Source organism: Lithobates pipiens, unplaced genomic scaffold, assembly GCF_037356315.1.
Source record: "Lithobates pipiens isolate NorthernLeopardFrog02 unplaced genomic scaffold, aLitPip1_a1.2 Scaffold_23, whole genome shotgun sequence".
Lineage (NCBI taxonomy): Eukaryota > Metazoa > Chordata > Amphibia > Anura > Ranidae > Lithobates > Lithobates pipiens.
In genome coordinates this window covers 47,086,141-47,098,621 of record NW_027507785.1, presented here as the reverse complement: position 1 = coordinate 47,098,621, position 12,481 = coordinate 47,086,141, and the positions used below count along the sequence as shown (strand labels likewise).

The 12,481-nt window shown below is 46.4% G+C and overlaps 1 protein-coding gene across 1 annotated transcript in view; it reads left to right on the top strand.

The window, feature by feature from the left end:
• The window catches only part of LOC143927111 (macrophage-stimulating protein receptor-like), a gene marked incomplete at its 5' end in the record, with an annotated part of 129,705 nt that overhangs the window by 75,198 nt on the left and 42,026 nt on the right, over window positions 1-12,481 (top strand). The window contains 3 exon segments of the mRNA XM_077451066.1: window positions 8,934-8,992; window positions 9,953-10,828; window positions 11,253-11,286. Of these exon segments, the coding sequence (XP_077307192.1) occupies window positions 8,934-8,992; window positions 9,953-10,828; window positions 11,253-11,286 (969 nt within the window).

Below are 12,481 nucleotides of genomic sequence, written 5' to 3'. Positions count from 1 at the left end.
TCCCTCTGGGGGGCCTAGACTAGATGATGGCACCCTCTGGGGGGCCTAGACTAGATGATGGCACCCTCTGGGGGGCCTAGACTAGATGGTGGCACCCTCTGGGGGGCCTAGACTAGATGGTGGCTCCCTCTGGGGGGCCTAGACTAGATGGTGGCTCCCTCTGGGGGGCCTAGACTAGATGGTGGCTCCCTCTGGGGGGCCTAGACTAGATGGTGGCTCCCTCTGGGGGGCCTAGACTAGATGGTGGCTCCCTCTGGGGGGCCTAGACTAGATGGTGGCTCCCTCTGGGGGGCCTAGACTAGATGGTGGCTCCCTCTGGGGGGCCTAGACTAGATGGTGGCTCCCTCTGGGGGGCCTAGACTAGATGGTGGCTCCCTCTGGGGGGCCTAGACTAGATGGTGGCTCCCTCTGGGGGGCCTAGACTAGATGGTGGCTCCCTCTGGGGGGCCTAGACTAGATGGTGGCTCCCTCTGGGGGGCCTAGACTAGATGGTGGCTCCCTCTGGGGGGCCTAGACTAGATGGTGGCTCCCTCTGGGGGGCCTAGACTAGATGGTGGCTCCCTCTGGGGGGCCTAGACTAGATGGTGGCTCCCTCTGGGGGGCCTAGACTAGATGGTGGCTCCCTCTGGGGGGCCTAGACTAGATGGTGGCTCCCTCTGGGGGGCCTAGACTAGATGGTGGCTCCCTCTGGGGGGCCTAGACTAGATGGTGGCTCCCTCTGGGGGGCCTAGACTAGATGGTGGCTCCCTCTGGGGGGCCTAGACTAGATGATGGCTCCCTCTGGGGGGCCTAGACTAGATGATGGCTCCCTCTGGGGGGCCTAGACTAGATGATGGCTCCCTCTGGGGGGCCTAGACTAGATGATGGCTCCCTCTGGGGGGCCTAGACTAGATGATGGCTCCCTCTGGGGGGCCTAGACTAGATGATGGCTCCCTCTGGGGGGCCTAGACTAGATGATGGCTCCCTCTGGGGGGCCTAGACTAGATGATGGCTCCCTCTGGGGGGCCTAGACTAGATGATGGCTCCCTCTGGGGGGCCTAGACTAGATGATGGCACCCTCTGGGGGGCCTAGACTAGATGATGGCACCCTCTGGGGGCCGGGCCGGGACTAGATGGTGGCACCCTCTGGGGGCCGGGCCGGGACTAGATGGTGGCACCCTCTGGGGGCCGAGACTAGATTCAGATTGGGCCCCAGAGGGTGGCACATTCCAGCCTGCGCCCCCTGGTGTCTGAGCCCCAATCCAGCCTGTGCTCCCACAATCCAGCCCTCTCCTCTAGGCTCTGGAGAAGTCCTAAAGGCGAGCATGAAAAGAGGAAACAAGGGAGCTAGATAGGAGGAGGTCCTGGGAGGAGCGGAGGGGATGATTTTGGTGATATCTGCAGATGAGGTTGGTGATGTAGATGGGGGCGATGTTGTGGATGGCTTTGTATGTTGTGGTATTTGAATTTTATATACGGTGGGGTAGGGGAAGCCAGTGAAGGGATTGACAGAGAGGGGCAGGAGTCACGGATCGATTAGTGAAGTGTATTAGTCTAGCAGCAGAATTAATAATGGACTGAAGGGGGGATAGCCCACGTAAGGGTAGGCCATTAAGGAGAGTTGCAGTAGTCAAGGCGGGAAATAATCAAGTAGTGAATAAGGTGCTTTGTGGTGTCATTAGTCTGGAAGAATTCTGGAGATGTTGCGGAGGTGAAGGCGGCAGGATTTGGTCAGTGATTGGATGTGGGGGCTGAAGGAGAGGTCAAAGTCAAGGATTACACCCAGGACCCTGGCATGTGTGGAGGGACAAATGGTTGTGCTGTTGATATTAATGGTGAAGTCATGGGGGGTGGGGGACCGGGAAGGAGGAAATATAACAAGCTCAGTTTTAGAAAGTTTGAGAAAGTGTTGTGACATCCATACCGATATGTCATTCAGTAAGTTTGAGATCCATGAAGAGATCGAGGGGACGAGTGGAGACATAGATCTGGGTGTCATCGGCGTAGAGGTGGTATTGGAAGCCATGGGAGGTAATCAACTGGCCCGGGGAAGAGGTATAGAGCGAGAATAGGAGGGACCCAAGGACGGAGCCCCGGAGAGAGGAAGAGGAGCGGAGGAGATGGAGTTGACACTGAAAGTGCGCTAAGTTAGGTAGGAGGAGAACCAGAATAAAGTAGAATCACAAAGGCCAAGGGAGTGTAGTTTGCTGAGGAGGAGCAGGTGGTCAACTTTCGAAGGCAGCAGAGAGGTCTAAGAGTAGGAGTATGGAGTAATTGCCATTGGTTTTAGCAGTTAGTAGGTCATTGGTGGGTTTTAGAAGGGCATGTTCAGTGGAGTGTTGTGGATGGAGGCCGGACTGTAGGGGGTCGAGAAGGTTGTTGTCCATGAGGTAGCGACTCATTTGGTCATGGACAAGGCCATGACAAGGTCATGGACAGGGATGATGGCACCCTGAAGGGACCAAGTTGGATGATGGCACCCTGAAGGGACCAAGTTGGCTGATGGCACCCTGAAGGGACCAAGTTGGCTGATGGCACCCTGTAGGTTCCAAGTTGGCTGATGGCACCCTGTAGGTTCCAAGTTGGCTGATGGCACCCTGTAGGTTCCAAGTTGGCTGATGGCACCCTGTAGGTTCCAAGTTGGCTGATGGCACCCTCTGTGGCCTGGTCTTAATCATGGCACCCTCCAAGGAAAAGACTGAAAAATGGCACCCTCTGTGGCCTGGTCTTAATTATGGCACCCTCCAAGGAAAAGACTGAAAAATGGCCCCCTCTGTGGCCTGGTCTTAATTATGTGTCAGAAACCATGAAACAGACTGAGACAGAAGTACAATCAAATCACACTTGTTTATTAATAAAAATAAAAAGGTAAATAGAAAAAAGCGTAGTCAAGCATAGCCAGAGTCCTGTAGCAAGATCGGGTAGTCAGCCAGTCCAAAGTTCATTAACCAGATCGGGTAATCAGCCAGGCCGGAAGTCAGGGATCCAAGGAGAGCAACCGCAAGCAGGATAAGAAGCCAGGTGGGATGTCAGCAAGCCAGTCTTAAAACAAACCGCAGGAGATGGTTCCCTGTGATGTGACCAACGCGAAGGCAAATGAAAAAGTGAGCAGGAAGGCTTTAAATAGGCAGGCCAGACGAGCATCGGGAACAGCTGGTAACTGTGGAAAGAGAAGAGAGCTGGCAATTAGCCGACAGCTGAGAGGCCAGCCCAGAGGAGGAAGGGCTAAGCCAGCCCTGACATTATGGCACCCTCCAAGGACAAGACTGACAAATGGCACCCTCTAGGCACCAAGCTGGATTACAGCATCCCCTGTGGCCTGGGCTGAATTATGGCACCCCCCAGGGACCGGGCTGAATTATGGTGCCCTCTTCAGCCTAGGCTTAAATATAACACCCTCCATTTATCAAGCTGGATTATGGTGTCTGGTATGAATGGCACACTATGTCCTCTGCTGAGTGGCAGGGGAGTGAACTAATGGTGAGCCCGGCGTGGGAACTTTTTGTGCCCCCCCCCCCCCCCCCTCATGCCGTACATTGCTAAAATTCTATAGATAAAACATATGATCTTTTTCTGTGTAACCTGTCACCAGATTTGTACATATTTTCCCAGAATCGGTTCTGCTTGGGATCACCTGATAAAAATACGAAGCATCAAGCGGCAGCTGGAAAATTCCTGCCAGAAAATTGTTTTTGTAAAAGTGCCAGGAATGTATTTCATCGTTTGCCCGATTCTCGCGGGGCCCCGGCCCTCCTCTGACCCCGTAATGTTATATTTACATTGCTGCCTATGCCGATGGTGTGGTAATAGGGGGGGGGGGGTTACGTAAAAAGAGCGTTATTTTTGTCCAGGATTGTGAAAGCCGGAGAGCACTAAGCGGTTTGTCTCTTTTCCAGAATGATGACATGCGGAGTCTTGTCCGCCCGCGCTGGCTCATTCACTGCTGGAAACTCGCCGTCTCATGCACATAAAACGGAAAATTCAGATTTGTTGTCCTCGCCAAGCTCTGGCAGAAATCTGAAGAGGCGTTGCATCAGGATGACCATGTTCGTGCAGACACGTCCCTGCACTTCCCATCTGATTACCCAACATAAACTGTTATTTTTGTATCTAGTGTGTTTGTCTTGTATGTTATGTTCAGCGTTTCGACATTTTGCAGCAGTGGAACCGATCGGCGCCAACAAGGGGCCCAGGATGGTTCTATAATTGCAATTGTACGTGTGCAGGACAGAAAAATGTGTTTCGCTTTGGATGGATTCGTTGTGACTAACCTTTGTTTCGTTGATTCGTTTCGAAATTCCTTTTAGTTTCATTTTTTGTTTCTTTTTCATTTTTCTAACGAATTCCAAATTTTCGGAACGATTCGGATCGGTTGAAAAATTATCAACCGATTGTGTGTGTGTGTGTGTGTGTGTGTGTGTGTTTTTATTTTTTTTAGTCTGTCTGAAAAATAGCTGGTTGTTAAGGAGCAGGCCGGGAAGCTGGCCGCCGCCACGTCCTTGACAACCGATGACTCATCATCTGTCAGCGAGCTTCCCCTCTGACAGCTGAAATGTAAACAAAAGAATTCGGCAAAAGAAAAATCGGAAAAAAAAACAGCATGGTCCCCCCCCCCATCCTTACCAGGACCTTCCGGGCACGTTGCGTCAATGTCACATGGGGGCAGGGCGGGGTGATGTCATCAGGGGCATCTGCCCCTTAGCCATTTAAAGTGGTGTTGCCACCAAAAAATTAAAAGTGCTTAAAATTCGTAAAAAAAATTAAAAAAAAATAATTGGCAAAAAAAAAAATTTTACTCACCTCTAAATACCGGTTGCTAGGGGGTCCCTCGTAATCTGCCTTCCTCATTGCCCGGGCTGGTGACATCACTTCCCCTCACGCCGCACATTCACCTGGGACCTGTCATGTGTCCCAGGTGACTGTACGGCGTATCACGGCGCCCTGCGCCGCTCGCGCTCGGAGCGGGGAGCGAGGGGGGGGGCTTCGTTCCCCTGCATCGCTGGACCCTGGGGCAGGTAAGTGTCCGATTATTAAAAGCCAGCAGCTGCAGTATTTGTAGCTGCTGACTTTTATTTTATTTTTTTTAGGGGGTACCCCACTTTAAGTAATGTCAGATGGCAGAGGATGCAGTCTACAGCAGCGTTCGATGAGATCAGAGTTTTATTTATTCATTTTTCGGGTCTGGGGGTGCGGCAGCGGTGGCGTGATTGACGATAGATCTACATCGGAGGGACATTGTCTTTTATTTCTTTTTTTATATTTTTTTTCACATTCCAAAGGAATTGTTAAAAACTCTTATTTTTTTTTCTCATTCCTGCAAAACAGATCATTGGTAAAAAGCAGCGCACTGTACACACATTACACATAGTTAGTCACATGTTTAACCCCTTGACCTCCCCAGATGTTAACCCCTTCCCAGCCAGTATCCTTAGTACAGTGACAGTCCACACACATTACACATAGTCACATGTTTAACCCCTTGATCTCCCCAGACGTTAACCCCTACCCATGCCAGTGTCCTTAGTACAGTGACCGTGCATATTATTAGCACTGATCACTGTATTAGTGTCACTGGTGATGTCAGTGGCAGTAAGTCAGTTCCCCCCCCCCCCAGCGTCACTGTCAGTGTTGCAGTATCACAGTCCCATTATAAGTCGCTGATCACCGCCATTAGTAGTAAAACTTGTGCAGCACAGTGGCTAAGTGGTTTTGCACTTCCGCCTAGCAGCACCGAGGTCGCCGATTCAATTCCCACTCACGATACTACCTGCCTGGAGTTTGCTTGCTCTTCCTGTGCCTGTGTGGGTTTCCTCCCACATTGCAAAGACATGCTGGTAGGTTAATTGGCTCCAGTATGTATGAATGTAAGTTAGTGACTTCAGATTGGAAGCTCCGTGAGGGCAGGGACTGATGTGAATATCTATCTCTCTTATCATCATCATTATCATCCTCTATCTCTATCATCATCCTCTATCTCTATCATCATCTATCTCTATCTCTATCATCATCTATCTCTATCATCTATCTCTATCATCTATCTCTATCATCTATCTCTATCATCTACCTCTATCATCATCTATCTCTATCATCGTCTATCTCTATCATCATCATCATCTATCTCTATCTCTATCATCATCTATCTCTATCATCATCATCATCTATCTCTATCATCATCTATCTCTATCTCTATCATCATCTATCTCTATCTCTATCATCATCTATCTCTATCATCATCATCATCTATCTCTATCATCATCATCATCTATCTCTATCTCTGTCATCATCTATCTCTATCTCTATCATCATCATCATCTATCTCTATCTCTATCATCATCTATCTCTATCATCATCATCATCTATCTCTATCATCATCTATCTCTATCATCATCTATCTCTATCATCATCTATCTCTATCATCATCTATCTCTATCTCTATCATCACCTATCACTGCGTAAATTGACGGCGCTATATAAGTACCTATAATAGAGTAATAAATACATCCAGTATATATACCATAATTTGTAGGCTCTATAACTTTCACTCAAACCAATCAATATACTGTATCTGTATTTTTTTATTACTATATTTTAAAATAAAAAACACATAGCCAAAAGTTATGAAGAAATTTGATATATTTTTTTTTTTTTTTTCATTTTTTTAACATTTTTTTGATTGAATACATTTTATAGCAGAAAGTAAAAAAAAAAATTTCCAAATGTTTCGTCTTTTTATTGCAAAAAATAAAAAAACCCAGTGGTAAAATACCACCAAAAGAAAGCTCTATTTGTGTGAAAGGATATAAATTTTGTTTGTGCGGTCATGTAATCTTGTACTCAATCACCAGTTAAAGTAGCGCAGTGCCGAACAGCCAAAAATGACCTGGTCATGAAGAAGGGGGGGGGGGGGGGACATCAGTTTAGCAGTCTACAAAAGACAAAATTGATCCAAGACTATTTTATGTTTCAAGGGGGCATCCATGGCGTTGGTTTTGCAGGGCACCCTGGTATTTTCTAAAGGGGGGGCACAGCAGAAGCTTCTCCTTCTTGTGTCTGGAAACTCCGTAGGAAACCACATAAAATAAGTGAAAAAATAAATAAAAATGGCAGCCGTGCCTGAGAAAGGAGTGCAGCTATAAATGGCAGCTAATCTTCGTATCTCTCGGATCTGTACGGTTATAAAAATTCCTCTTTGCACTGCTTTGTTGCAGTATGCAGCTTTTTAAAAAAATTTTTTTTTTTTTTTTGTTTTTTTTTTTTTTAGCTGATTTCACAATCCTGCCTTGGCAGAGTTGGTGCTTTGTCCCCTGCCAGTAAAGGGCAGGATTTCTGGCAGAACATATTATCAGCGGGTATGCTGGGTGTGGTATACCTGGAGCGGATACAGAATATTCTGAAGTTATTTATTAATTTCTTATTTCTTTCTCTCTCTCGGAGGCGGACATTTCATCTATAGGTGGATGCTGGCGGTGTCCTGCAGCTTTGTATGGTCACATGACACACATCCGCCGTGCCGTCTCTTTGGAGCGATTTGTTCCCTTACATGTCATTATACTGATCTGCATCAGGTTATTATTGTTCAGTAGTATGCGGACTCCTAGTGGAGGTTTTGGGTCACTACATTACCTTTCTGGTTCTTCCCTCTGTCCTCTGTCCTCCCCCCACCTGTTTAGTGCTAGTTAGTTCAGTCCTAGGTAGACCCTCCCCTTTTCTTATAAGTCCCCTCAGTCCTAAATCGCCTGCGCTTTATAAATACCTGAAATAAAAATTGGCTTCCCATCCTTATGCCCCGGTACAGCTCAACATATATTTGGGTTATTGTGTGGCTTAAAAGGGTCTTTAACACCTTCCTGCCCGGGCCTATTGTAAAACGACGGGTGGGCGGGAACACTGTTGTCCTATGACGTCCTCTCCAGGATCACACCTTGCGCACCCTGTGGGCCATGCTCTTGCGTGATTTGACAATCGCCGGACACGGCCGATGGCAAATCACTGTACCGGCCTGCTGCCATATGACTACTGTGGCCAACAGTTTTTGTTTTTTTTTTGGGGGGGGGGGGGGAGGCGGGGTCAGGAAACTGCACCCACAGCCACCCCCACTTCAGTCGGGTCACCCACACACCCCCCCCCACACTTTCCCCATCTAAGGTGCGGGCGGTGGCTTCCCCTGCGTCTCCTCCTCAGCATAGCAGCTTCCACCTGCTCCTCCTAGGCGGCCAATAGGACCCACTTCCTGATTGGCCGGGAAGAGAATCAGGAAGACGATAGTGATTTATTCACTATTGTCACACAACTGGGTGGGCTTCGGGCGCAATGCTCTGCGCCCCGAGCCCACCCTTTTTTGAAGCCAATTATAGCCTCAGGCTTTGATCATGTGCTTAAAAAAAAAAAAAAAAAGATTGGAATTCATGCGTCTGGCGCCCCGCATGTAGATTAGGGGGCCGGACGCATGGATGGGGTGGACGGCGACGGTGCGCCCTGCATTACGGGCCGCCACTGGTGGCCAATCAGCAGATGATTTACAGTTGTACATAATGAACGGCTCTGATTCATGCCTTTCATTGTATACCATTGTGATGAGCTCTGTGATTGGTCAGTCATCGCATGGTACAGACAGGGCCAATCACAGCCCATCTGTACCATGTGATTTACTGTGGCCAATTGCAGCTAATCACAATAGTAAACACCGAATGAGAAGTTTTCATTCAGAAATAAATGGTTGCTTATAACTGTAAAATTCAGTTATAAGCAACTATACTGTGAAAAAAAAAAAAAAAAAAAAAAGTCATCACCTCCCCAGAGTAGTACAGTGTTACCATGGCCATACTGTGTTGCTATGTCCACTGTGTGTAAAAGAAAAAAAGTCATTAAAAAATTAAAAATATTTAAAAAATTTAATACTTTTTTTATTTTTTTCATAAATTTGTATTTATTTTTATAATTTTTTTTTGTAATAGTCTTCTATGGCTAATAAATGCCAGAACACATGCTCCATTCACAAAGCTAGCACACCAAGGTAAGTACACTTTATTTTATTTTTTTAAAAGTGACTTTTTTTCAGCTGAACCCAATAGAGTTTATAAATTGCAGTCACATACCTCCCAACTTTTTGAGATGGGAATGAGGTACACCTATTAGCAAATATATGTAGGCACAGGACACGCCCCCAGCCACACCCCCCTTTTTAGGAGAACTATACAAAAAATGTTAAACCCACAAGTGCTTGGTTTTTTTTTTTTTAACCACTATTGTTCCTTTTTATATTGGATGCAGCAATTTAGAAATTGGATGACAGGTTTAGCTCTGGGAAACACTTATTTTTTTTTTGAAAGGTGCATAGTGCATTTTACAAACCACAATATAGATTAGACCAAAATAAGGGACGATAAGGAAGAAAGAGGGGACTCTGTTACAAATCCGGGACAGTCCTTTGAAATGCGGGACAGTCGCTCGAAATGCGGGACAGTCGCTCGAAATGCGGGACAGTCGCTCGAAATGCGGGACAGTCGCTCGAAATGCGGGACGGTCCCTCTGAGAAACACTTTTTTTGAAAGGTGCATAGTGCATTTTACAAACCACAACATAGATTAGACCAAAATGAGGGACGATGGGGAAGAAAGAGGGGACTTTGTTCGAAACCGGGACATGCCTTTTGAAATCCGGGACAGTTGTGAGGTATGCAGTTACATGTTTTATTGGGGAGCCATATCCTTAGCTTTGTGAATTGAGACAGTTTTCGGTTTCAGGGAAGGGGGTGCAAGGAAATAGAGGAAAGGGCTTTGGCAGTGCCTTAGGCCTAAGAAGACAATGGGGCAGTTTGCATGTGACCTGTTTCAGAATGTTGGGTCAGTTATGAGTTTTGGGTTAGATAAGTCTTGTTCAATACCCGACACTTCGGCTAACCTTGTTCTTCTTCTCTCTTCAGTTGCTGTATTATGGATTTCCTGTGTCTGTCGCTTTGTCCTCCACCGAGGTGAACCCTGACCTTCCCACGTGCCCTGCTCCTCCTCCGCCCCAGTATGTGGCATCTATGTCAACTGCTCCTCTTGCTCTTCCTCATAAGAGACTGCTTGGCATCAACGTGGAAGTGCCCAAACAGACCCTTCATGTCTTTAGATCCGGATGTCCGGTATAACCTCTCCAGCTTCACCGCACCGAACGCTATCCAAAATCTGGCCGCTCAGGATGGGCCTCTACTCTTCATTGCCACCACCAATCACCTCTATGTGCTGGATGCTGCCAACCTTCAGGTGGTGCAGGACCTCATTACTGGTCCCACCAACAGCTCTGCATGTGAACTGTGCTCCAAATGTAAGATGGGCGATGCCCGCCCGGCCCAGGCCGAAGACACGGACAGCGTGGTCTTGGTGATGGATCCAGGAGCAGAGATTTTGTACAGCTGTGGTTCTTCTCTCCGCGGAGTTTGCTTTGTGCATGAATTTGACAACTCTGAAATCCTGAGCTCCTCCTGCTTGTTCCGTGAGTCCTTCAACTCTCCTTCCTCGTGCCCGGACTGTGTCGCCAGCCCCCTCGGCACAGTGGTTACAGCCGTTGAATACTTGAGGGCTATCAATTTATATATCGCCTCGTCGGTGGATTCCAGTATGAAGGGGAACTATGGTACCACATCCGTGTCCATCAGGCGAGTGCGGGCCGCACATGATGGCTTTGCAGACCCTCACTCTCTGACTGTTCTTCCGACCTTCATGGACAAATACCCCATCCAGTACGTCTACACTTTCAGTACTCCGAAATACGTCTTCTTCTTGACGATCCAGCTGGAGAACACACAATCCAGAAACTACCACAGCAGGTTGGTGCGTCTGAGCGCAACCGAGCAGGACATGACAAGGTGAGTGCACGGTGCAATCTCTGGTGGGAGTTGGTTAAAATTAAAGTGGTTGTAAACCTCAGACATGAAATATGAACAAAGCATAACCCTCTATAGTGTGCACTTGTCGTCCATCCAGAGCACTAAGTGTAACTTCTATCTGCTGCTTCCTTCCTCTGCTATCTGCCTGAATCACTTCTGACAAGTTTTCCTGAAACCAAGAGGAAAAAAAGGTGACATGGGAGGGAGCTCCTGCACACAGCCTGTGATTGACAGCCTCAGCTCTGTTCCTGAGTGCTGTACGAAGGTGTGTGTGTGTGTGGGGGGGGGTGTGGGGGTGTGTGTGTGTGTGTGTGGGGGTGTTCTCTTCCCTCTAGTCAGCTCTGGGCTCTCCTCACTGAGCTCTGCAGAGCGTAATTTCAGCTATCCACCCCTTTTTTCTAAGCTCAGACGAGCTTAAAAAATGTACCACTTTGGATGTAGAGAAGAGGAGACAGATAAACAGGTACAACTTATGTAGTGGGATTTGTTCACTGGGTATATGTAAAGGTTTATAACCACTTTAATGTGATACTAAACACAATTGAAATTGTCTTTTCATTTCTGTATATGGATAACGGTGCTGTAATTTATTTATCCACCTCAATACAGGGCACTTACACCCCCTTCATGCCCAGACCAATTTTCAACTTTCAGCGCTCTCACAGTTTGAATGACAATTACTCAATCATGCAATACTGTACCCATATGAAACGTGCGTCCTTTTTTTCCACACAAATAGAGATTTTTTTTTTAGTGTTTTATTTTTAATTTTTTGTGCTATAAAAAAATAAAATAAAATAAATATATAAATATATATATATATATATATATATATATATATATATATATATATATATATATATATATATATATATATATATATATATAATATATATATATATATAATATTACACAGCCTGGCCGCATACAAAGGCCCAATATTGAAGTAGCACCTTCAGACTTTCTACGAGCAAAAATGACACATCTCATTTCTCAACCACCTATTACACTTTTGAAGGCCCTGGAGCACCAGGACAATGGAATTGCCCACAAAATTACCCAATTTTGGAAAGAAAACACCCCAGCGTATAATCCTGAGGCATAATGAGTCTTTTGAACGGTTCATTCTTTTTTTTTTTTTTTTTTTTTTTTTTTTTTTTTTTTTTTACACAAAGTTGTCCATTTATAAGATATCACTAACACATAGCATGGATATAGCAAAAATTACACCTCAAAATGCATTCTGCTACTCCTCCCGAGTATGGCGATAGCACGTGTGAGACTTTTACACAGCCTGGCCACATACAGAGGCCCAACATTGAAGTAGTACCTTCAGGCTTTCTAGAAGCATAAATGATACATCTCACTTCATTCCTACCCGCAGTGGTTAGGTTATTTGCTGCCCCCCTTAAAAAAAAAAAAGCCACCACAGCACCAGCTGCCACTGGTCATCGCCATCTGCATTGGATGATATGAGTAGCTAATGAAGGTAGTAGTTCTGTAACAAGCTCAGTTTAGCAATTCAGAACAGCGTTATTGACTGCAATTAATTTTCTAAGCAACTAAAATGCCCATCTTGGCCTGTTATTGAAAGTGGAAAAATAACATAACTGCTGGCAGGATCAACAGGTA